At 43.2% G+C, this 22,227-nt stretch overlaps 1 protein-coding gene across 1 annotated transcript in view; it reads right to left on the bottom strand.

Moving 5' to 3' along the window:
• Positions 1-252: 252 nt before the first annotated feature.
• Positions 253-22,227, bottom strand: part of TRABD2A (TraB domain containing 2A) — a gene marked incomplete at its 3' end in the record, with an annotated part of 78,874 nt that continues 56,899 nt past the window's right edge. Inside the window, exons 5-7 of the mRNA XM_084304843.1 lie at positions 8,692-8,782; positions 3,909-4,166; positions 253-433 (exon numbers count right to left, since the gene is read on the bottom strand). Of these exons, the coding sequence (XP_084160969.1) occupies positions 253-433; positions 3,909-4,166; positions 8,692-8,782 (530 nt within the window). The remainder of the gene's footprint in view (positions 434-3,908; positions 4,167-8,691; positions 8,783-22,227) is intronic.

Raw genomic sequence — 22,227 nt, 5'->3', positions numbered from 1 at the left:
TATGGGATAACATGAAATCATTCTTCTGCAAGAGAAGGATAAATAACACTTTCATTAAAATATCTTCTCCTGTATTGGGCAGGTCAAACCAGTTAACAGTGTTAATGATCCAGACTCAGGAAAAGGAGGCAGTATAAGAACACCCCGAAGAACAGGTGTCCCTCTCAGAAAGTCTTCTCTGTTTATTTTGTCACAAAAGTTCCTTTTCTGCTTCCTAAGGCGAGAGCCCTGCCGCTCGGCTCCCCCTGCATCTCAATGCAGCCTTATCACATGCACTGCTGAAGTCAGTAGCGAGGCCAAGAGAGGGCAGAAAAGCCGGTGAGCGCCGCTGGTGTCCGTGCGAGCATGGCTGAACCGCCCGTGGCCCCGGGGCTGGGGTTCGACGGTGATGTACCCGTTGATGATACGGATCCGCGGAGGAGGGTCGGTAGTGCTGCAAGGCAAGCAGAGAAGGACATCAGCCCAGGTTGAGCACAGAAATGGCTGGTGCACACAGAGCAGGATATCTCCACCCTCTGCTCCTCAATGCCCACCTACCAGGCTCCTGAGACACTGGGCATGGTCTCTTGTGCTGTCTTGGTGCTCACCAAAGGACTGTGTCACTCCGTGTCAGCGCTGCCTCTCCCCTGCCCCAAGAAGGACTCCCCCGTCAGCCTGCCCACCACCCCCACACAGTCATCAGGTGGGTAAGCACTCCCAGCACCCTGCAGCATGCCTCTCAGCTGAGCAGGAAGGAAGAAGGACAAAACCACCTGTACAGCAGAGCAGAGTCACTGCAGCAGCACTTTCTCTACAGGAGGAGGCACCTGCTTTCAGCTGAATCCATATCTCACAGACATACTTCTGTACACGCAGCTTAGCCTGGACCAGACTTGCTCTTATGCTGTGTATTCCCTTCCACAGGTCAGGAATTACAAAGCGTTTAAATAAAATGCTTTCAGGAGAGGAAGAGTTGCTGCCAGAAGCACTCCCTACTGCCCAAGACAGAAAAGTCACAGAGAAAAAAGATCACTGCATCCCTGAGCATCTCTGGTAGTACTGAGGGCTCTGAGGCAGTAATAAACAAGAAACTACATTCTTGTTCAAACCCCATGTACTGCTACATTCCCACCATGACAGCACATGGGGGAGGAGGAGAATTTTACACTTCATGCTGCTGATACCAACTGCCTTGAGCCAGGTGAGCTCCGACAGTGTTGTGCTGCAGGTCACGACTCAGAAGGGCTGGGTACTAAACAGGTGTTTTTCTCTTTGATCAATGGATTAAAGCCTTGTGTTACCCCACATCTATAAGGCTGGCGTACATCCCGTGGCCTTGTGGTGCTATTTGGAAGCTGAAGACAACGTCTGACAAAGTTAAAAGCAAACCTGCCTGCCAAACACAAAGGAGTCATCTCTCCTGCACACAGTCCCTAGCTGCTGTGCTCCATTCCTGCCTTATTTTGGCTGACTGTTTAAAGCAAAAAAATGCTTTGGGAAATTGAAGGCAACTAGTACCCTCTTCAAAAACTCTTACCCTTCCATATGCAAACGTCCCCACAGGAGGTTTGAACAGCACCAGCAGAGAAGCCAGCTGGCGGCACAACAAAGAAATACAGCTGTCAGCTGATACATGCATACAGGAGCACGGACCAAAGCCATTCAGCCGAGCCCACTACAAGATTGCATTAAATCACTCCAGCTACGCCTTTCACGTTTCCATGAGGAGAGGCCTGAAGTTACAAGCGACCCAGGCCCATGCATCAGAAGCCTGAGCGCACTACCTAGCTGTGTCAGGGCAGCCAGGGCAGTGCGAGTAGGGCTGAGACCCGTGTCTGGATTTCCGTGGGGACACGGGGCGGCAGTGCCAGCAGATGGGGCTCTCAGCCCAGCCCAGGGCTGCACAGGCAGACGATGCAGCAAGGGCTGCCTGCACCCCTGGGGTCTGGGGGCAGAGAGCCTGCCGATGCTCCCTGCTTTACAAAGAGCTGTGTCTAAGTGACAGCTGCCTCGCTGCCATCTAGCACCTGGGTATATTTCTAGCTCAAAGGATGACAGCTAGTAGGGGAAGATAGGAAACATCACAAGCAAACAGGAAGGGAGGTGTTTGCTGCTCCTGTATTTATGCCATAGTTTCCTAAACTGTCATCATTAGCTCTGCTTTTATGTCGCTATTGTCTTGCAGTACTTGCAGTCCACTATATTCCCTTAAAACACCTCTGATTTAGTCACAGTAACTCATCCTCCCATATTCTGTCACCTGAAGGCACCAATGCTCACATCAGGGCACCCATAGATGCTGCTGAACATCATAGGAATACCTGCATGTGAAAAACTGAACATGCTGGTGTGCAGGTAGGATGAGAGATTGAATTCAGAAAGACTAAACCATCATTTACTGTTTCAGCTAAACAAATTGTCAACAGAAGCTCCAAAAACCTATTCATTAATACCTGGTATCAGCTACATTAACAGAAATTAAATGTTAAACACTAAATCAGATGTGGTCAATATAATGATTCATTGTATCGGTGAATTTTGGACTGTGTATAGGTCTGCCAGTGAGCATGCAAACCTCCGTGTGCACTTGTCTCCCTTTCTCTCCAAACTACTCACACTTAGGTTGCAAGGAGGAACAGAGAGAAAGTGCACAAAATTACTCTAGAAAAGAGGGAATGGAGTCTGGTCTAAAAAGTTTGACAGTGTTTGAATGCTTGGATCAGAAAAAAAAACAGCTGCTGCACTTGTTTGCAGCCAGTCTGAGAAATTTTATTACTCAAGGCAGTGGTAGAGCTGGGACCAAGGGATAAGATATAACACAGCATAGGAGATATACTCAGCACCTTGGGGAACAGGAATACACTTTTGAGGGAGAATAAAATGAATATAAAAACTTCAGTCCCAGAACTGTATGTAGGCTCTTCTCCATCATCCTGACCTCCTTGGTTATTTACAGCACCACAAAAATAAAATGTTTTCAACCTGAATGTGGCAGAGATATAAAAAGAGCCGAAATCGGGCCTGTGTGTTATCCAACAGGAGGGAAACATTAAGGTATACATTTAGCCACAGGCCTAAGTATAGCTTGTGAAGGAGAAGTAGACTTTTTTTTTTTTTTTTTTTTTTCCCCAGGCTGCTATAGTTCCTGTAGGTGAGTAAGCTCTTCGGAGTGAAAAGTAGGGGGAAGGTGTGAACCTTCTCCCCACAGCATACTCCATTTTTCATCTTAACTCAATCATGCATTGGGTTGTCATCCCCCTTTCCAGATCTCCAGTAATGCCATGGGGATTGCACATTCTTTAGCACTGGAAGAATACAGAGACTGTAAATGTTGAATAATAATCAAATAGATCACATAGCACAGCATGGATTGGAAGGGACCTTAAAGTTAACCTAGTTCCAATCCCCCTGCCATGGGCATGGATGCCACCCACTAGATCAGGTTGTCCAGGGCCTTCTCCAACCTGGTCTTGAACACGTCCAGGGATGGGGCAATATTTAAGGGGCATAAATATTGCACAAATGCAAGGATCACATACACCAGCTGTAAGAGTTTCCACATATGCAGCAGCTCTTGGATAGAGGTCCAAGACTGCAGGCTGTACCATCTACCAGTGCGCCCGGCCATGTGTGATGAAGCATACTGCCATATGCTCACAATCTCTCAAGCTCAAAGAGAAAATGGTTCAGGCAAGGCTTCCACCTGTATTATGGATAATTTTCCACAAACCTAACCATGCGTGAAAAAGCTATTTAATCACTAAAACCACAAGCAACCTTAAGTAAATGTCTCAGCAGGAATCATGGTGAGGGAAAGGATCAGATCCTGTCCTCATCGTGTACCTAGCCTTTGCAGAAGCTTGGCCTACTCAGTCCAAGTTAAAATCAAATTGGTTTGACAAGCCCGCCTCCCCTGCCCCGTTAGCTACCTTTCTTCAATGCGAACCCAGAGGTCATTAAACTGCCGCAGCCTTTGCTTCTTCTGCTGCTTCTTCTTCTTCTTTTTGTACTTCCTGTCCACCTTCTCCAGCACATCGATGCCATCAGGGAGCAGCAGGTGAGGCAAAAGCTCTTCCTCCTCCTCTTTCTGGGGGTGCAACGGTGGAGGTAGCTCCTGCGACTCTACATAGGGGCTGTGTGCTGGTGAGGACGATGAGAAGGCTAACAAGCTTTTGGGTGGTTTTACGCTGGAAGAAGAAGGAAACACAGATAATGTTTGAAAGGGCTTTGAGGCAGAATACTTGTAAAGATACCATATATGAAACAAGTGTTTCTCCCTGCCATACAGACTGGGTGATTATTTCTTTGCGTTGTATTCCTACCCCCCTCTTCCTAAAGTAAATATTCTGATCAAAATGATTCTCTAAAATAAAAGTCTTTGGAAATAGTTAAGCTGGACCTGAGTAAAGGATGCAGTCTGGCTCAAAGTAGAATAACGGTTGGGAATAACATTGCATATCTAGAAAGACAAGAGAGCAATCACCTTTTAAGTCAGAGAAGATCAAATCTTTCTCCTCTAGTTTGACCTCCTGCAGAATACATCCCAGACTATTCCTTTCAGCAGTTCCTGCACAGACCCAACTAACTTGGTGGGGAGAGGGAGGGGCAGGATGAGAAGGCAAGCAATGAGCTAGCAGAGACTGTGGCGGTCATGGTACAGAAATGCACCCTGCAAATGATTATCTTAGAAGGAAATATCTCAATATACCATTAAACAATCCTCTGGACCATCTAGTCTGCAAGTAACTGGCTGTAGACTAGCTACAGCAGTGCCAAAATTGCATTTTCTCTCCTATGAAGCCACGTAGCATAGAGTAGTGAATACAAAGCATTTATAAAGCATCAGGTCAGGGGGCATGTCTGAGGCATAAGGGATCAGACTTCAACTCACTATTGCAGCATTTACTTCTAGTGTAAATATTGTCGCCATGCTGATCTGCAGAAAGAAATAATGCTATTCGGATAAGCTTACTGAGGAGCATGAACACGTGTCTTTTAAAGGGCTGTTTCAGAAAAGTATGGAGGTCCAAATGGGGGGTGGAGAGGAAGGAGGTAGAGCAATCACAGCTCTACCACAACGCAGAAGGAAGCTTTGCATGCGTTTATATTAAGTAGTGAGGGAGTAGAAGTCAGGGCTTCAGCTTTCTAGCAGCATAGGTCCTAGACTTAAAAGTGTCTGGTTCGAGCTGGCAGTTTTATCTGGAAATTCACAGCAGCTACAGCATGCTACAGTAAGACTATATGCATACACAAGCTCTCTCACACAGGAAGTCTGTAAAGCCCAAGGGAGCACTCAGTCAAGCCTCCAGGAAAGGCTGTCGGGGCTGTTCTAACCCAGCTTAGTGTGAAGGTGATATGTCAAAGAAACAATCAGCTCCACCATGATTACTCCAGCTCTGTCTCATTATACTTTAAGCAGGCAACATCTCCCCATCCATACTCTGAGACATGCAGTCTGCATGCAGTCTCCTCTCCGGTCCTGGCTTTGCTGGCCCACACGTCTCATTGTCACTTGGAGCAAAGTGATTCCACCTCTTTTCTAATTTGCAAGCTTCCCGATCAAACTCACATGCTCTATCCACTCCACAGATACACAGTTCACAACACTAATATCTGACTGATCTGTAGGCTATTTCATAAGGAGAAAAAATGCAGCAGTTTTCTGTAAGAGGTCAAGGCTGGAGACTGGCTTGAACTGAAATCTGGAAAAGTAACAAAAGAGCAGAGGCCGCTGTGCAGAAGCATGGCTTCAATCACTGAAGCCTTTCCAAAATTATAAGCTGTGTTTCTTTTCTGCCCTGCAATGTAATGGACAGGAGGAAATCCTGCACACATTTCAGCATGGCTGAGTTTTAAAGCTAGCCCATCACTGTGGACACATCTCTTTTATGGACAGTAAAGAGGGTTCATCCTGAAAGAGGATAAATGAGGTTGTGGACTAGACCACGAGGGAGTGAGCAGATGGAAAATGAAGAGAATCTGATCTTATTTCCTGCGAGGAGAATCACAGACAGATCATATGGTGAGCTTTATGTGACAAAGATCACTGCAGAATGGGTTGTGGGCTACTGATCTCTCAGAATCTTTGTGATTGTCACAGTTTCACTTTACCACCTCTGAGGTGTCACAACACTTCAGCTCTCCTCCACAACATCCTCATATCCCCCAGCTCCCCCTACTGAGTGACGCCCATACAGTTCTAGGTATGTACTTTGATCGCTTTAAAGGTCCTCTGCATATGGTTCCCTTTTATCTGATTTCTCTTCCCTGTATCTCTGTCCTTTGCTGGTGAAAATCTCTAAGTGGGCTCCACTGCACCTCCTCTGTTCACAGAATCACAGAATCACAGAATTTCTAGGTTGGAAGAGACCTCAAGATCATCGAATCCAACCTCACAGCTAACAGTCCCCACTAAACCATATCCCTAAGCTCTACATCTAGATGTCTTTTAAAGACTTCCAGGGATGGTGACTCCACCACTTCCCTGGGCAGCCTGTTCCAGTGCCTCACAACCCTTTCGGTAAAGAAGTTCTTCCTAACATCTAACCTAAAACTCCCCCGTTGATAAGACTGCCTTACTGTCTGCATCATCCCTAACAAAATTTGTGGCCATGAGATGCTGGAGCTCAGCACTGCTATAAGCAGAGCAAGAATGACCTCCAAAATGCGTGGCCAGACATTTATTCTGATACCTGCAGCCTCAGAGCACTATGAACAATGGACACTCAGGTACATAACCTCCTCTTCAACTCTTTCTACAGGTGATTCTTCCAGAGACCCTTTAAGCAACTGCAGGAAAAGGCACACAGATACAGAAGATACAGACACAGATACATCTTTCCCCCAAGGACTCTGACATACTCTTGGCACAGGTCCTACCCCAACCACAAATGTCCTCCTTCAGAACTCACATTTTTCTTGAAACTCCTTGCATATTCTTAAATCTGTTTCCAAGTCATCCAGAAGTACTAAAACCTTTTCTCAGAGAAAACACTCCAGGAAAGAGCTTCTGCCCAGTATTGCTGAGATGCAATCAGTGCCAGAGTCCTGTCAAAGGCACAGCAGCAACTAGTTGGACAGGGAACTCGTAGGGTGCTGTCAGAGGACCTGGGTGCCTACTTACCCTAAGAATTATTGATCACCCGTGTTCCTGATGGGTGAATAAGCTTGCCCTCCTCTCCACAGTTGCCTGCCCTTAATTTCCTTACAGCTACTCCTTTACAGAGCAGCAGAAGATTCTGTTCATTCTCAATTACCTATTGAACTGTCTTTCATTAAGCTTTTAGAAGCTTCTACGGCTGTTTTAAGGACTATCTAAGCTAAGACTCTTAAAAACAAACAAAAGAACATCAAAAAATGAGTGCAGGTTTTTGATTATCCCTGTAAACACTGATATACTGGGCTGCCTAGCATGACTTCAGTCACTATTACAGGATTGTTATGTCTTGTGGGTAAGCACAGAGGGTTTCTCTATGTCAGATTGCCTACCCATTGGTGGCAACGGGGTTAGGGGAAGTGCTGATGTACTTATAGGGATGGATCTTGGCTAGACACTGTTTCAGTGCAAGTAGCCTTAATGATGTATGTCCACGTCAGGAATCACAGCAAAAAACTGACCTGGCAGAGTTTGAGTATCATGGTCTGAAACAGGCAGCAAAAGTGCTGCAAAGAGAAGGGTGAAGCAACCAGAGCAGGAGAAAAATATCTGATATTATTTTGCACCACATCTTTCTGGAGCCTTTGGCATAGACCAAGACTCTGAATGTGCCCCCTGAACAATCCACATAGGAGTTAAGGGTCATCATTTTTCCTAAAAGCCCTGTATCAGAAATGTGGGGAAGGAGGAACAGAGAGGCAAGAAGTGAGGGCACTATAACTGCAATCAAAACTTTCTTCCACTGTGGTCTTTTAACAGTGACTACAGTGAAGAATGAAGGTATCTGAGAGATGCCAAGGGCACATGTTTGGAAAAAGACCATAGAAGGGGGAGAAAATCATTGCAGTTCCTAAGCTGGTGGCAAGATGTCCAGGAAGAGGTAAGTTGAGAGCACATGTAATTTTCTGCAGAGTGTGGAGGAGGAGATTTTCTGGCATTCTCTAGTAACTGAAACCATGGAGATAGATGAAGGCACCCAGTGAGAGAAAGAGAGGCACTAAGGGGGTAACCTGAAGGAGCTGCAAGATGAACCAGAGCAGCAAGTAGCTTGGCTTAAAAATGCAGAAAAGAGCAGGGGACTTGTGAGCAGTCATTTTTGGGGACAGCTTGGAAAAAGACTAGGTGGACTCTGGGCAGTCAGATTCAAAGCTGAGAGACAGCAATCAGAAAGAATGGAAAATGGCAGTGTAAGAGAAAGTATTGAAAGGTAGGGCAACTGAGCACTTAAAAGCAATGGAGGAGAAGCCTCTCTCATACCAATGTGGTGTGAGACAGCATCCAGGTCTGCTACATCAAGCATGCGTGCTCTACAGCTGTTAGTTTAAGAGTTAAAAACTTACAAGGAAAAATATTTATTTTATCAAAAAGCACACAAGCCAAGCCCAATAAAATCTTGTTCCCAAATCTGCTTATGGGGGAGAAAAGTAAACTGCTTGGGAGCACAGAGAGAGCCTGGCTCACTGTTTGGTATAGTTTCAGCTGCCACTACCTCTTCGTGACTGTTTACAAACCCACCCTCCCCGTGGCTGCTCAGCTACAATAAAAGCATGCATTACTTGTTGATGGCTTGTCCAGCTGGAGTATGTTCTACCTCGTACCCTTCTCTCCTCAAAACATCAATCACTGTGTTGTTGCCCATGAAGTGACCTGCAGTTAAGAAAAAAATGACATCAGAACTCAAGGAGCAAAGGGGAAGAGAGAGGACAGCAACAAAGTCCTTCCTGATCACAGGACCCGTGCTGCACCCAGGGCAGGCAGTGCTTTATCACTCCCTGCAAGCACGTACCAGAAACACAGGATCTGCAACGAGTGATTACTACACTTTCCCAAGGTCTTTTCAGTTACCACATTCTGCCATTTTAAATTGCAGATGTGATTGAAATGTCTCCCATCCAGCAGGCTGTTGCACTGTCAGGCCACTGTGGATTTCTTGGTACAATAAAGGATTAAGTTGTGAGAGACCTGGTCAGGAGCCGCAGTCAGCCTACGACTGGGATGGTGCAAAGTAGGTCAGCATCTGGCCGCAATGTGTGCGCCATTTTAACATCCTCAGGCATCAGGAAGGCACTAACTGAGATGTCAGTCAACATCACTGACAATTTTTAATTGATTAAGAAGCGTATAACCGCAGCAAAGAGAAAACAGCTCTGAAAGCCCATGACTTGGGTCAACCCTTTTTCATTTTTTTCAGTGTAAGCCACTGGGGACAAAAACTTCACTTCAGTTGTGTTGACAAAAATTTGTGAAGGATTTAGCTAGCTCTGCTCTAATTCCATGATTTATGGCTCCATTCCACTTTCAGCCAGATGTGGTGGCTGGTCAGCCTGTGATTTGGCATCATCGTGAATAAATGATTACTAAAAAGGGTGTAGGGATTCTGAAGGACTGTGCGCTCTGCATGCTGACTGACTTTCACAATCACAATCAAACAAGGCTGCTGAGAAGCAACAGAGGGCTGGCACGGGCCCTCATAAATCTAGCATTTTGAAAGCATTTGTTCATTTAACAGCCTGCATTAATTAAAGCTAGGCTTGAGCAAATGACTTATTAAAGAGCTCCCTTGCCTTTGCAGATACAGGCAGCACTAAAATTGGTAATTTCAGAAAAACTGTTTTTTTGCTAATATTCTTCAAAAATAAGTGGGAAAAAAAAAGACCAGAATGATTCTAGTGGACAGAAAAAGCAAGGATTTAAGAAAAAAGTCCAGTGGTGATGAAATTAACAGGTACTAAGCTCAAAGAATGTATGATTTTCAGTCCAAAACAGGTTGAATGAACTGAAGCATAAAATTCCAGTTTCTCATGCCACAACAGTAAAGGACTTATGAAATGTCAGCTTAATACATGGTATTTGGATGGTATAATTTGAGCACATATTTTCTAAACAAGCCTAAGAAATCAAGCAGATCTAGCTCAAATGAGACGATTTAATGAGGCAATGTAAATTCCACCAATAGGTAGCATATCTTCTCATTAATAACTCCATTTTCCTCCAACCCCTCAATCTACCTTCAGAAAGAGGAAAGCTTGACTAGGATGTGGACTTAACACTGCTGCTATCTGTTGCTTGCTAATGTTTCAGCCTCAAGTCCGGTTAACATGTGGAAAGTGAGAGTTTCTTCATGTCAGTGAAGAGACCTGATGCACTAGGGAACAGGAATGATTGTAATTAAACGTCATAATCAAGTAAGAGTAGCCATTGGAAAGTCAACATCAGGCAAATAGGGTGCCAAACCTAGTTGCTATCTCTTACTTTTAACACAGGGGAGACACAAGCATCAGGAGGGAGGGAGGGGATTAATTTACTGATCTCCAGGCTCCCCTGCCTCCAGGCAGCAGAAGAATGGGCATCTCCTAAGAGTGATTCACCCTCTTGTAAAAGAATGGGAAAAAAACAAAACAAAACAAAACAAAAAACAAAACAAACAAACAAACAAACAAACAAAAAACACAACAGCCCTTAGAGGAGTGTGTCCCTGTTGGTGAGGACAGAGGCAATGTACATAGCAACCTCAGAATAGGTACCCATCTCATGCAGTAGCAGTAGACAAAATAAATAAATAAATAAATAAATAAATAAATGAATAAATAAAGTGCTAAGGCTCTGAACTCTTATTTTCCTAACCCAAGCCCTCGAGGAGGAAGGAGACAAGATGCAAAAATAAGCAATCTAAATGACAATGTCTAGTGTTAAAATAATTTTCTTTGTGCCAGTTTAAGCGCTTAGGATCTCACGCATTTCAAGATCAAGCTGCTCACATCACACCATCAAATTCACTGCCTCCTCTTGATCTTCAGTTACCCTTGCTCAGAGTAATAATTTAGATCAATATTTAGGAAATGAATGTAGCACGTGGGTGAATCCCATTTCAATCCGTCAACATGCTCTAGCGATTTCCTGAAGCAAGGCCTTAATCTTTTTAATTTGATGGAGTGATAAGAATATCTTCTATATCATACTCATGTAGGGACTTCACAGAAAGCCTTCGCAATGCAAGGTTATGCCTGCTTGTTCAAGAAAAATTGAGTGCTAATGTGTGTAAAAGAGAGCAGACCAAACGAACAGACTCTGTAAAACATGTATGCATGTATATACATACAGGTATGTGACACAAGATTGCTCAGAAGATGTGATCAATCAGGAACGGCTCAGGCTGGGCACATAAAAGGATTACGAGATGTCAGTGTTTTTCCAGCCGAAAGACAGGCCATGCACACTCCATTAGACAGATCTGGCCTGGGGCCCAGGGGACTTACAGGCTCAACCCGAGTTTGGTGTAAAATGAAAACACAACAGATGGTTGAGGGTTTCAGGTACAGGACGACACCAGGATCCTCTCTGATTTGAGGTAGCACTTTCACCCCTTTTCTGGGCCCTGGCATAAAAAGAGCTTGGTGGTATGTGAGAGATGTGATCACCAAAAGCAACTGGAAGAAACATGAGAGAGATTCACTCTCCAAGGTTTAAGATCAAGCAGCTATGCTGTAAGGGAGAATTAGCCCAAAGCCATGTGATAGGGAGTAGGCCTCTTTCACCTGTTTTCTATTTTAGCCTAGCACACTTGAATGCCCCCCAAAAGAAAAGCCCCAGGCCCTGTCCCATCAGAGAGCCTGCTCTTTTCTTTCTGTACACAGCCCTGCATTATCCTCACACCACTAGGTGAAGAGATGCCTCTGAGAGGTCAATTTAGTCTGGCAGGGGGTGGGGAGCCATGAATCTCTATTCTTCTGTGTTCAAGCTCAAAGAGAAACTAAGAAGCTGTTGTGTGCACCAGCTCAGCCATGCACTCTACTGGAGAGTAAATAAGACCCCAGCCTTTAATCTGCACTGAAAGGAGATGGCATGCAGGGACCGCAACAGGCAACGTGCTCAAACAGCTATGCTGACTGACTATAGTGCGCTTGCAGCCGGGTCCACACACTCCAATGTGCATGGAGTGCTCCTGACCTCCGTGAGAAGCGATACCTGATCTTGCAGAACACAGGCTATGACTGTTGCTGAAGGTTACTAATGAAGCCCACGTCTTCTGGTTGCAGGTTTTACTGCCAGTGCACACGGAGGTGTTTTCATCTAGCTAACTCTGCAAGGTTTATTGGTTTCAGCAGAGACTCCTGAAGTCAAATTTCACTGGTTGTAAGGCTGTAAGTTCTCCAAATCTAGCCAAATGAACAAGGAAAGACTGTGCAACAGATGTTTTGTTTCTGTTTTTATTTTTCATATAAAGCAAGATTTTAAAACTCAAGAAAGCTGTTCTTGTCTGCATTTCAACCAAATGCATTATTTCAAGCTGATGCACAAACTTTCTTGTCCTTCTTTTAGAGTCATGTAAAAAGGAAACCCCCAAGCCCACGTAATTCTTTGATGTGTTTTCCTTAGTAGAAACACAGCATTTCCCATATGCCCCACAACTGGACTTGGGAACTAATACCCCAAGACAGTAAATCACTTGAAAAACGTGTGAAGAAACAAAAATGTTTGTTAGGAAACCTGATCTAGATTGCTGCTCTGCAAGAAGTGGTGGGAACAGCTACAGCACATGATTATAACAGTGCAACCACAAACTGGTACAAATTATTCAAGCCACTGGGGACACCCTAAAGCAGGATGTTTATCTCTCTGACTGGACTGGGAGTTTTCAGATGGTCTTATGCTGCCAGAGTCTCTCTGGGTCACTGAAACAAACATTTTCAAGGCTGTTTTAGAGGTGCAGATCTTACAGTTATTTTGGCATAATTTATAATATTTTGGAATAAACTTCCTAGAAATGCCTGTGGGTAGGATCATCTGCTAGCATTCCTACTAGACTGCTTCCAAAAATGATACATATAAATGCATATAATCTGCCCCAGAAGGGTGAACTAGACACCTGTAGGTGGCTGGATTAAAGTTACTGGCCTGTAAAAAAAGGCATGACATGAGGCTGCTGACTAAGCTACATGTGAACAAAAAAAAAAGGAGAAACTTCAGCAGAAATTATCACTTGACTGTGAGTCACAAAGGAGAGCAGCTTGTTCATCTATCTGTGCGCCTCCCATCCAAGTGTTCTTCTCTTACTCTTTAGTAACCTACATGTCCTCCAACAGCAGTTTGTAAACCAATAAATGCATGGTGAAGGGTCCAAAAATACCAGAGCTCCCTCAAACAAAAGCAAAAGAGCAATGTTGATGGCCTGAAGAAGAGGGACATGTATGACCCCAGTCAGTCCCACAGGCTGCTGCTGTGAAGAGTTGGAAGTTCACCATACGGCAGACCTGGCCAAGGACCTCAAGAATGCAGAACCATTTCACTGAATGGAAGCCAAACCACAAAACAGACACCCCACTCCTACAGGTCCAGACCACTTTACCAGCCAGTTAGGTCCATCAGCCCAGGAGATGGAAACTGTGATCCCTATTGACATCAGCACCTTACAAAGTTAACAGGAGTTCCCAGAGGACACAGCTCTTAGGACAACAACTGAGTAGAAAGACACAGAAAGTAGGTTTTCAGTCAAATAGTAGAAGAATGGTGTCCCCACAGGCTAGAACCTTTACAGGGTAACTTTCTTTAACCCACTCCATGGCCTGTTATTCCCTGACAGGAGCTGAATAGGGTGAAACAGAAACAAATCATCAGAAAGAAAAGGTTGGTCCCCAGATCTTTACTGATACTAACCTTTTGGGCACACAAAGGACAGCTCATGCTCTGAGTGACAGGCAAAGCCCATTTTTCAAACATATCACCAAATGGCCTGGCTCAGCTTTCATCAGACTAAGTGAGCAAAGAAGGGAAACCCCAGCCATGTCTTACTGACAGAGCTTAGCATGCCATACCTGAGGCAGTCATATCATTGCAGCAAGCAGAGAGAGTCCTCGGTTTTGTATAACCACATTACTGTGAAACTTTGTTCCTAAAAATCCTGTGCAAAGCTGGAAGAGGCTTCCTACATGGGCTGGTAACACCAGCAGTGGCAAACATTCCCAGCTGAGCACCCTGATGTAGTGGAAAAGAATGCTGTTATCCACTTAGCAGAGATGGGAAAATTAACCTTGAATGATTTACAGACTGAAAGACATGGTGCCTTGCCAGGACCAAACCAGCAAAATGCACACTGAGGGGGATGTTCAGCTCTTTCATGGTCTAAGAGTTACACTTCCTTGTTTTATCCTTACATAATATAGGAACCTTGTCTGAGCCAGTAAAATACCCTCCCTAGTTGGACAGAGTTTTCCCTAGGACAATTCAAACTGGCCCAGAAGAAGTATGAGAAAAAGAAACCTATCTTTGGGGCTCAGGGGCAAATGTCACCACTTTGCCTCACACATACACATGGGCATACCTTTTAAATACTAGCTGGGATGCAGAACATCAAGTCATTTTAAAACATGCAGTTGTCTCTCTAATGGACAAGCCTAGAAATAACACTTCTTGATCATTCTAGCAGTACTTTCCAAGTCATGAAAAGCTCAGGTACAGGAACAGAAACCAAGACACCAAAATCATGGTACTTTTCAATGTGTAATGCTGCCAGGAAAAGGAAATGAGAAATGAGAAAAATTAAAAATGGGGGTTCAGTCCTAGGGGCGTTTAAGTTGACTGAAAGACTCCTCAGTTCATGTCAGGTGCAGGTATACAAGTATGTTGCATCACAAGACCTCTGCATATGTGTAGATCAAATTCCCCCCAGATGCCATCTTGCTGAGTCTGCACAATTCCAAAAGTGCTTGTCCCTATGGTTATCTATAAGCTGAAATATTACTCCATAAATGTTCACTTGAGGTTTAACTCCACTAAGGCTGGGCCAAGAAGGTTTTGTTTGTTTGTTTTGTTTTGTTTTGTTTTGCCTTTTTTTTTTTTTTTTTTTTTTCAAAAAATGCTATTTCTTTCACATTCCTTTTTAAGTATAAAATCTTAGTGGATTATACTTCATTACTCTGAAACCAAAGGGGAAATTCTGGCAGGCAGGAAAACATTCACCTACAGAAAATATTTTCACTAGAAATGGATAAACTTAAAGAAAGCACCTCAAACCTACATTCATCCAGGAGGAAATAAAAAATAAAACAATAAAACCTTCAATTTCTTTTAAAAAGTGATGTCCTTTGCTAAGTAGTTCATATATATGCAATTACTAGGATTTACTTTCCACATTTGCTTGTAATAGAATCATGTAAACAAGAAACACTTTATGATGTAGGCTTTGCACAACATGGGAAAATTTGCCTAATTGAATAAAAAATAACCTTTAAAGTTACGATTTCATAAGATAACATAAAACCATTTTTTCTTAGTGCAAGACAAGAAGACACCATTCTATGATTCTATGATTAAATATTCTCATCTACCAGACAAAAGTTTTCTGTCAAATCTTTGTCTCTTAAATGTGTGACTTGACTACATTTGGTTCCCTGGATTCCTATTTTCACTTTTGGACAAAGTCAAACCTCCTGATAACGACGAAAACTGAAGCTGGAAAAAAAAAGTTTTCCACTGTTTATAAGGCCAAATTTGTAGCAAAGTTAACATAAGGAAAAAGTTTACAGCCTCATATGGTATGTTTTAGAAAAACCGAGTTAAAAGAAATGGCTTCTGTTCAGGCAGGCTTAGCCACCAAGGCTCCATCTGTACTGACATTTACTGAGAGTTTTCCACTGCTGAAGCCCCAGCTTCATTGGGCAAGGATACACTTACGTAGGTGACTATGCTAGCAGCCAGCATTACATTACACAACGAGGGAAGGAAATACCAGTGCTACATCTGAACTGTGGCTCTCACAGTCAGCTTTGCCACTGGACCTGCTGCTATTCCACACCAGTGATTTCCCCCCCCCCCCCCCCCAAAAAAAAAAAAGGTATTAGGGACTTGAAATTCCACAAGCTTAAAAATGTATTACAAGATGAAAGTCTCCCTGCCGTTGCTGCCTAGTAGAGCTAGCAAAGGGTAAACCCTAGCATAACAAGAAGCTGACAGTCACCAGACTGAAGCAGAAACAACACACAGCTGTTTCACCTGGTTGATTTTGACAGTTCCACTAATAAGCTGGAACAGAGGTTTCTGCCTCTAATGCAGAAATGCAAAGCTTTCCTCATTTCATGTGTCAGAGATGTCAGGACAAGTGCCCTTCATGTGAACCCTGGGGCTTTCGATGTGGGCCCTGCCTTCACACAACACTATCTATTCCCTTTGGGGTTGTTGTTCTAATAAACCCTGTCATTAGCATTCTGCAGACTCAAAGAAGCTACTAAGGAAAACAGTCTCAAAGCTGCTGGCTTGTATCTGGCATTCTCAGATTACAGAGGTACGGGCACACCTTCAGGGACTCAGCTTTTCTTCCCACCCAAAGAGCCTAAAATGATGCTGCATTCCAGAGACAGACGGAGGCAGGCAATCAGCAAGCTCTTTGTGCCTAGGGAGAAGCAAGGTGGCCCCACAGGACTCAATCTGTTTTATCGTTATGTCAGCTACCTGACCCTGCCCCCATTTTTGCCCTCTTCTAGGATCTGCCAAGGTACAGCTTTGCCCAGATTGTTCCTGAACTTCCTCATTACACATTTCAAATCCCTTATGAAAGACATATATATGTTTACATTCCCTGTGCACATCCTCATCTCCAGTTCCAAATGGGCTGAGGTCAGGTTTAAAGCTTCCATGTTGGTCTCTGAATTCCCAATGAATTTCACAGGCCAACCATCTCATTTACCTGGGTAACTTCCATATTCCCACGGCAGCTTTTTTGTTTGGCTTTGTTTTATGGGTATAAACAGTTGTTTAGCTGGACAGAGACATCCTGGGAATAGCACTGTTGATTATTTTTTATAAACACTGTTAACAGGTCCTTTCTCTGATCTTTTATTTTTCGGATATCATAAATATAGCTCCTCTTGCATAATTTCCCATGCAAAAATGCCAGAGTGAACAAATTTCAAGAAATAACAGCAAACAGCTTTATATGGAAATGACACCACCTTACACAACATTCAAGGCAGAGACTCAGCACAATTCCAATTCCTCCCATGGCAATTTTTTTTCCAGGATTATTTTGTTTGTTACAAAGTAAGGGGCAAGGGAAAAAGTTACACATACGTCTGTGTGTCCAATGTACTTGGCACCTGAGGATGGCACAACCCAAGGACTGCCTCAAAACGTAGACAAATCAGAGGAAGCCATTTGGTAGACTATGATAGACTATGGGGTCACATATTCTCTCTTTTCCTTGTCCAGATGGCTAGGAAGATGGGTTATGTAGCCATCTTCAGCTCAGGGGCAATTACTCTCCTACAATGGTGCAAAAATCCTTAAAGGAGACTGATGGGTGGTCAGGCACTGGAACTGGCTCCCTAAGGAAGTCATCAGTGCCCCAAACATGCTGGTGTTCAGGAAGCAGGGTTTAACTCGTAGGTTCCCCTGTGTAGAGTCAGAAGTTAGACTTGATGATCCTCATGGGTCCCTTCCAACTCCGGATATGCTATGATTCTATTTTAGATTCTATGTTTCTTTTGCATGTTGTTGGATTACTTGTCAACCATCTGAGAGTTAGTTTTAGTTTAGAGAGTATCAGTTGACTCAACTGCTGAGAGTAAGACAACTAAGATCCTGGAGTGTTTTAAGTGAATTAACAACTTGCTGAATTGCTAATTCAGGCATTGGTTAATCAGCCTGCTCATAACAACTCTTTCGGGAGGTCTTGGGATAAAAGAGAAAAAAAAAAAAGGAAAATAACAGCTAGTCCCTGGAGGTTTGAATCCATACAAACCTGGGTAACACCAAGTAAATACTTTCATTATTTCCTTCAGTAATTAGAAGAAATGGTTGCTGAAGAAGCTTTCATCGTCATCTTTCTTTTCTTAGCATTAATGGTGGTTTGCTGATATCCAGCACACTTTAAAGTGTCAAAATGATGCATTTTTTTCAGGAGCGGCAAAATAACAATAATAATAAAAAAGAGCTCTGAGACAAAAGGGATTTTGACAGTGTTTAAAAGATTAAGAGGGCCGACTTCTGAAGTTCATACATCAGCCAGCATATCTCAGTAAAGTCTTTCATTTCATCAACAGGGATATAAGGTAGCTTAGATCCCTCTATACTGCTTATTCATGAGCTGGCAGTTCTGGAGTTTCTCAGCTGTTCAAAGAAGTAGGAGAGACTAGAGGAATTTAAACGCAGCTCCTAGAGACTCAACTCAGCTCCTAGAGACTCTGGCTTCACCTGAGGCCTTACCTATCAAAAAGTCAGTGTCTCATGCCACTAAGTATGCTTCCACCTGCATAATAATAATAAAAAAAGGATATGTATATATATATTAAAATCAAGGTATTATTTTATCTTATTCTTTAGCCTCTTCAACAGGAGCCACATTCATCCTGGAATAAAAGTGACCATGTGGAAAGTCCATCTAGAGTTGAGCATGATCAGAAATATCAAGGGAAACAAAGAATGTGTCTATTGGTACTGCAGCAGTAAAATGTAGACTATATAAAATGTGCTGAAAGGGGCAGGAGACCTGGCAACAAAGGACATGGAAAAGGCCAAGGTACTCAGTCCATACCTGCCTTCTTTACTGGTAAAACCAGTCTTCAGGACTCTTAGGGTCCTGTGAGCACAGGGAAAGCTCTGTGCAAGGAAGGCTGAGTGTTGAGTAAGGATTACCTGGTTAAGGAACACTCATACAAACCGGACATGCACAAGTCCTCACAGGATGCATACACAGGAACTGAGGAAGCTTTGCAATGTTACTGCAAGGCCAGTCTTGATTGGTTTTAAAAGGCTTCAATAATTGGTGAAGGTCCCTTAGGGCTGGAAGAATGCAAGTGTCACTCCTATCTTCAAGAAGGGCAAGAAGGAGGATCTGGGGAACTACAGACTGGTAAAGCCTCACATCTCTGCCTGGGGAAGGTGATGGAGCACATCATTCTGAAAAACATGTCCAAATGTGTTAAGCACAAACAGCTGATTGGGAGTGGTTAGCATGGATGGTGCAACCTTGGTTCTTGAAGTTCAGCAAACAAAGTCCTGTACCTGGGAAAGAAGAGCTCTAGGCACCAGGATAGGCTGGGAAACAGCTGTCTGAAGGCCATCTTGGCAGAAAAGGACCTGGGGTGTCCTATTGGACATCAAACTGACCTTCAGCCAGCATTGTGCCCTTTGTGGCAAAGGCCCATGGCCTCCAGAGATGCATTAGGAGTAGCAATACAAGCAGCCTGAGGAAGGAGATCCCTCCTTGCTCCATAGCACTAATGAGACACATTCAATTATAGACTCCCAAGTCCAAGAGAGACAGGGAAAAAGCAAGTCCAGAAAGGGGCAACAAATATGATAAATGATAAAAGCATCCCTTGAGGAGAAGCTGAGGACACTTGGGTTGTTTAGTTTGGAGAAAAAGAGGCTGCTAAGAGGCGACTCCATTGTTCTCTACAGCTTCCTGAGGAGGGGAAATGGACAGGGAGCTGCTGGACTCTTCTCCCTACTAACTAATGACAGAAAATGTGGGAAAGGCACAACGCTGCACCAGGGGAGGTTCAGACTGGACACTAGAGAAAACTTCTTTACTGTGAGGGTTGCCAAATGCTGTAAAAGGCTTCCTAGTGAGGTCGTTGGTGTCCCATGCCTGTCAGTAATTCAAAAGGCATTTGCCTAATGTCCTCAATAATATGCTTTAACTTTTAGCCCTGAAGTGGTCAGGCAGTAGGACTAGATGACATTTGTCCTTTTTCCTAATATCCCACTGAACTATTCTGTTCTGTTCTATCATATTTTATCATACCAGGAGAGGCTGAAAGAGCTGGAACTGTTCAGCCTGGAGAAAAGAAGTCTCATGTGGGTATTATCTATGTATAAAAACATGACAGGAGGTTGTAAAACAGATGGAGCAGGACTTCTCTCAGTGGTGCACATGAAAGGACAAGAGGCAATGAACACAAGTTGACACACAAGAAATTTCAGTTGGGCATAAGAAAAAGCTTCTTTACTATGAGAGTGGTTAAAGACTAGAGAGCCCAGAGAGGCTGTGGAGTCTCTGTCTCTGGGATACTCAGAACCTGATCATACACAGGCAACCTACTCTGGATGACCCTGTTCTGTGCATGGGAGTTGGACCAGATGATCTGCCAGCCTCAGCTATTTTCTGACTCTGCGATGGTTCAGCAAGCAGGCAGCACCCTTGTAACGGACCGGTACAAGTGATAAAAATCCACAGCACAGTAGCACAGTGCAGCCCTCTCTACTTCAATTTGCATCTGCTGGATAAACCAGAAACCTATACTGCTACTGACATGGCTGTCTCTGGATTAAAAAACTCCATCAGTCACTTTGGCTTAGCATTCAGATCTTGAACACTGCACGTACAGTTCTGAGAAATTAACAATGAATACAGAAGGAAGACTGCTTGTAGAAGATTAGAGCTGGCTTTGTCCCCAAGTTCTTCCACAGACAACAGTAAGTAGATCTAACTTGTAACTCTAAGTGCTGCTACATAAAAAGGCCTGTCCATAATTAAGACAAAATCTTTACTGAACCTAGTGGAATGTCACTGGCATTACCATCTCTCTCTTTCCGTAAGTTTTTGTAATTCCCTCCAACAGACTTCCTTTGGGTTGAGACTTTCCATGTTTGCACTTTGGCCAAAAACAAAGCTTTTTGGATAGTTTCAGCAGAATCTGTTTTTTTTTTTTTTTTTTTTTTTTTTCCCTCTCTACTTTTGTGCAAGCTTAAATTACTTCTAAACAAAAAACAGTTCCAGAAATGAGATCTGACTGTGAAACGTTTTCAACAGAATACAGGGTGAATGTGTACGATCTGTTAAAATGTTGTAAAAGCATAAAATACACTGGATCTAACCATCAAATCTATTTCTGAGCAAATTACCACATATAATTCTATGTAAGAAGTCAAAATCTATAGCCATGCAGCTACATTAAGACCTGAAAAGATACATGAGCTTTTTGTGCAAAATGCATTACACATCTCTAAACTATATCAATCCACTTGGGAAGATAAAATAAATAACTAATCTTTTCTGCTTTTCTCCCATTTAAAATACAAATGCAAACAGTATTTTATATAACAAGAGAGTGTATTTGTAATATCTCAGCCATTCACAAACCATGACCTTCTTTGGATATAATTGATGATAAAAGTATTTTTTTTTTCAATGATGTTTGGTTAATGGAGAATATTGAACTTCCCTTTAAAAAATGTAGCTCTTTTAAAAATAAAAGGCACACTGTGGAAAAATCTGAAAAGAAACAACTAAAAGTCCTTTCTCCCTTCTATCCTGGAACCCTTTGATAACCTACTACCATTTTAATGCAATCTTGTCCTGCAATTTACCAATCACTGCTGCGAGAAAATTTTACACTGGTGGCCAAGAGAGGGAAAGCTACAATGCAATGATGATTTAGTCCCACTCCTATAGGCTTTCTCTTTCCTCTTTTCTGCTACTTTCTGCTGCAGCTTATTATAATGTGCCCTGTACTATCACTTTCTTGGGGCCCTATTCGAGTAATTGAACAAGAGAACAATATTCAAGCGATGCAAAGAATTGTGCCCAAGTTATTAGTTCATCTTCACTACTTGCTGGCATCAAAATAAATCTTGTGCAGAATCACCTGTCATACAGGAATCTGGATAAGCAAAAGGCTCAATTAGCTCTCTGGAAAACAATCAAAGCCTGCACTCAAATTTGCATTGTGCACTAAGAAAACCTCAGAACTGTACAGAAATTGATCTGTTTTCTGCATTATGCACTGTGATGTTACTTATCTAATTTAGGCAATTAATGCAAAACAAATAAAGAAGTCCCCACGCAAACAAACAAGGGGATAATGAGGAATTCTGCTGTTAAAAAAATGGGTTCCTGCTATATATCTTTTGCTCACAAGTATCTCTGCATACTGCTGTTTAATTCCCTATTGCATAAGGGGCAGGGGGAGGCTGACACTGTATTTTATGCAGAGCTATTTGGAAGAGCAGATGAGAATGGAGGCCAGCCTGGTAGCAAAGCCAGAGTAAAATAAGAGGTAGTTTCAGAGTGGATCTAGTGTCCCCAGAGAAGTGAATGAACCTGTCTGGATTCAAAAGCATGATGGAAAAGGTTGCATGGTGGTTGGAAAGCAAGA

The sequence above is a fragment of the Netta rufina genome (genome assembly GCF_964035555.1).
Source record: "Netta rufina genome assembly, chromosome: Z".
In the NCBI taxonomy this organism is placed as follows: domain Eukaryota; kingdom Metazoa; phylum Chordata; class Aves; order Anseriformes; family Anatidae; genus Netta; species Netta rufina.
This window is presented reverse-complemented; position numbering and strand designations above follow the sequence as displayed.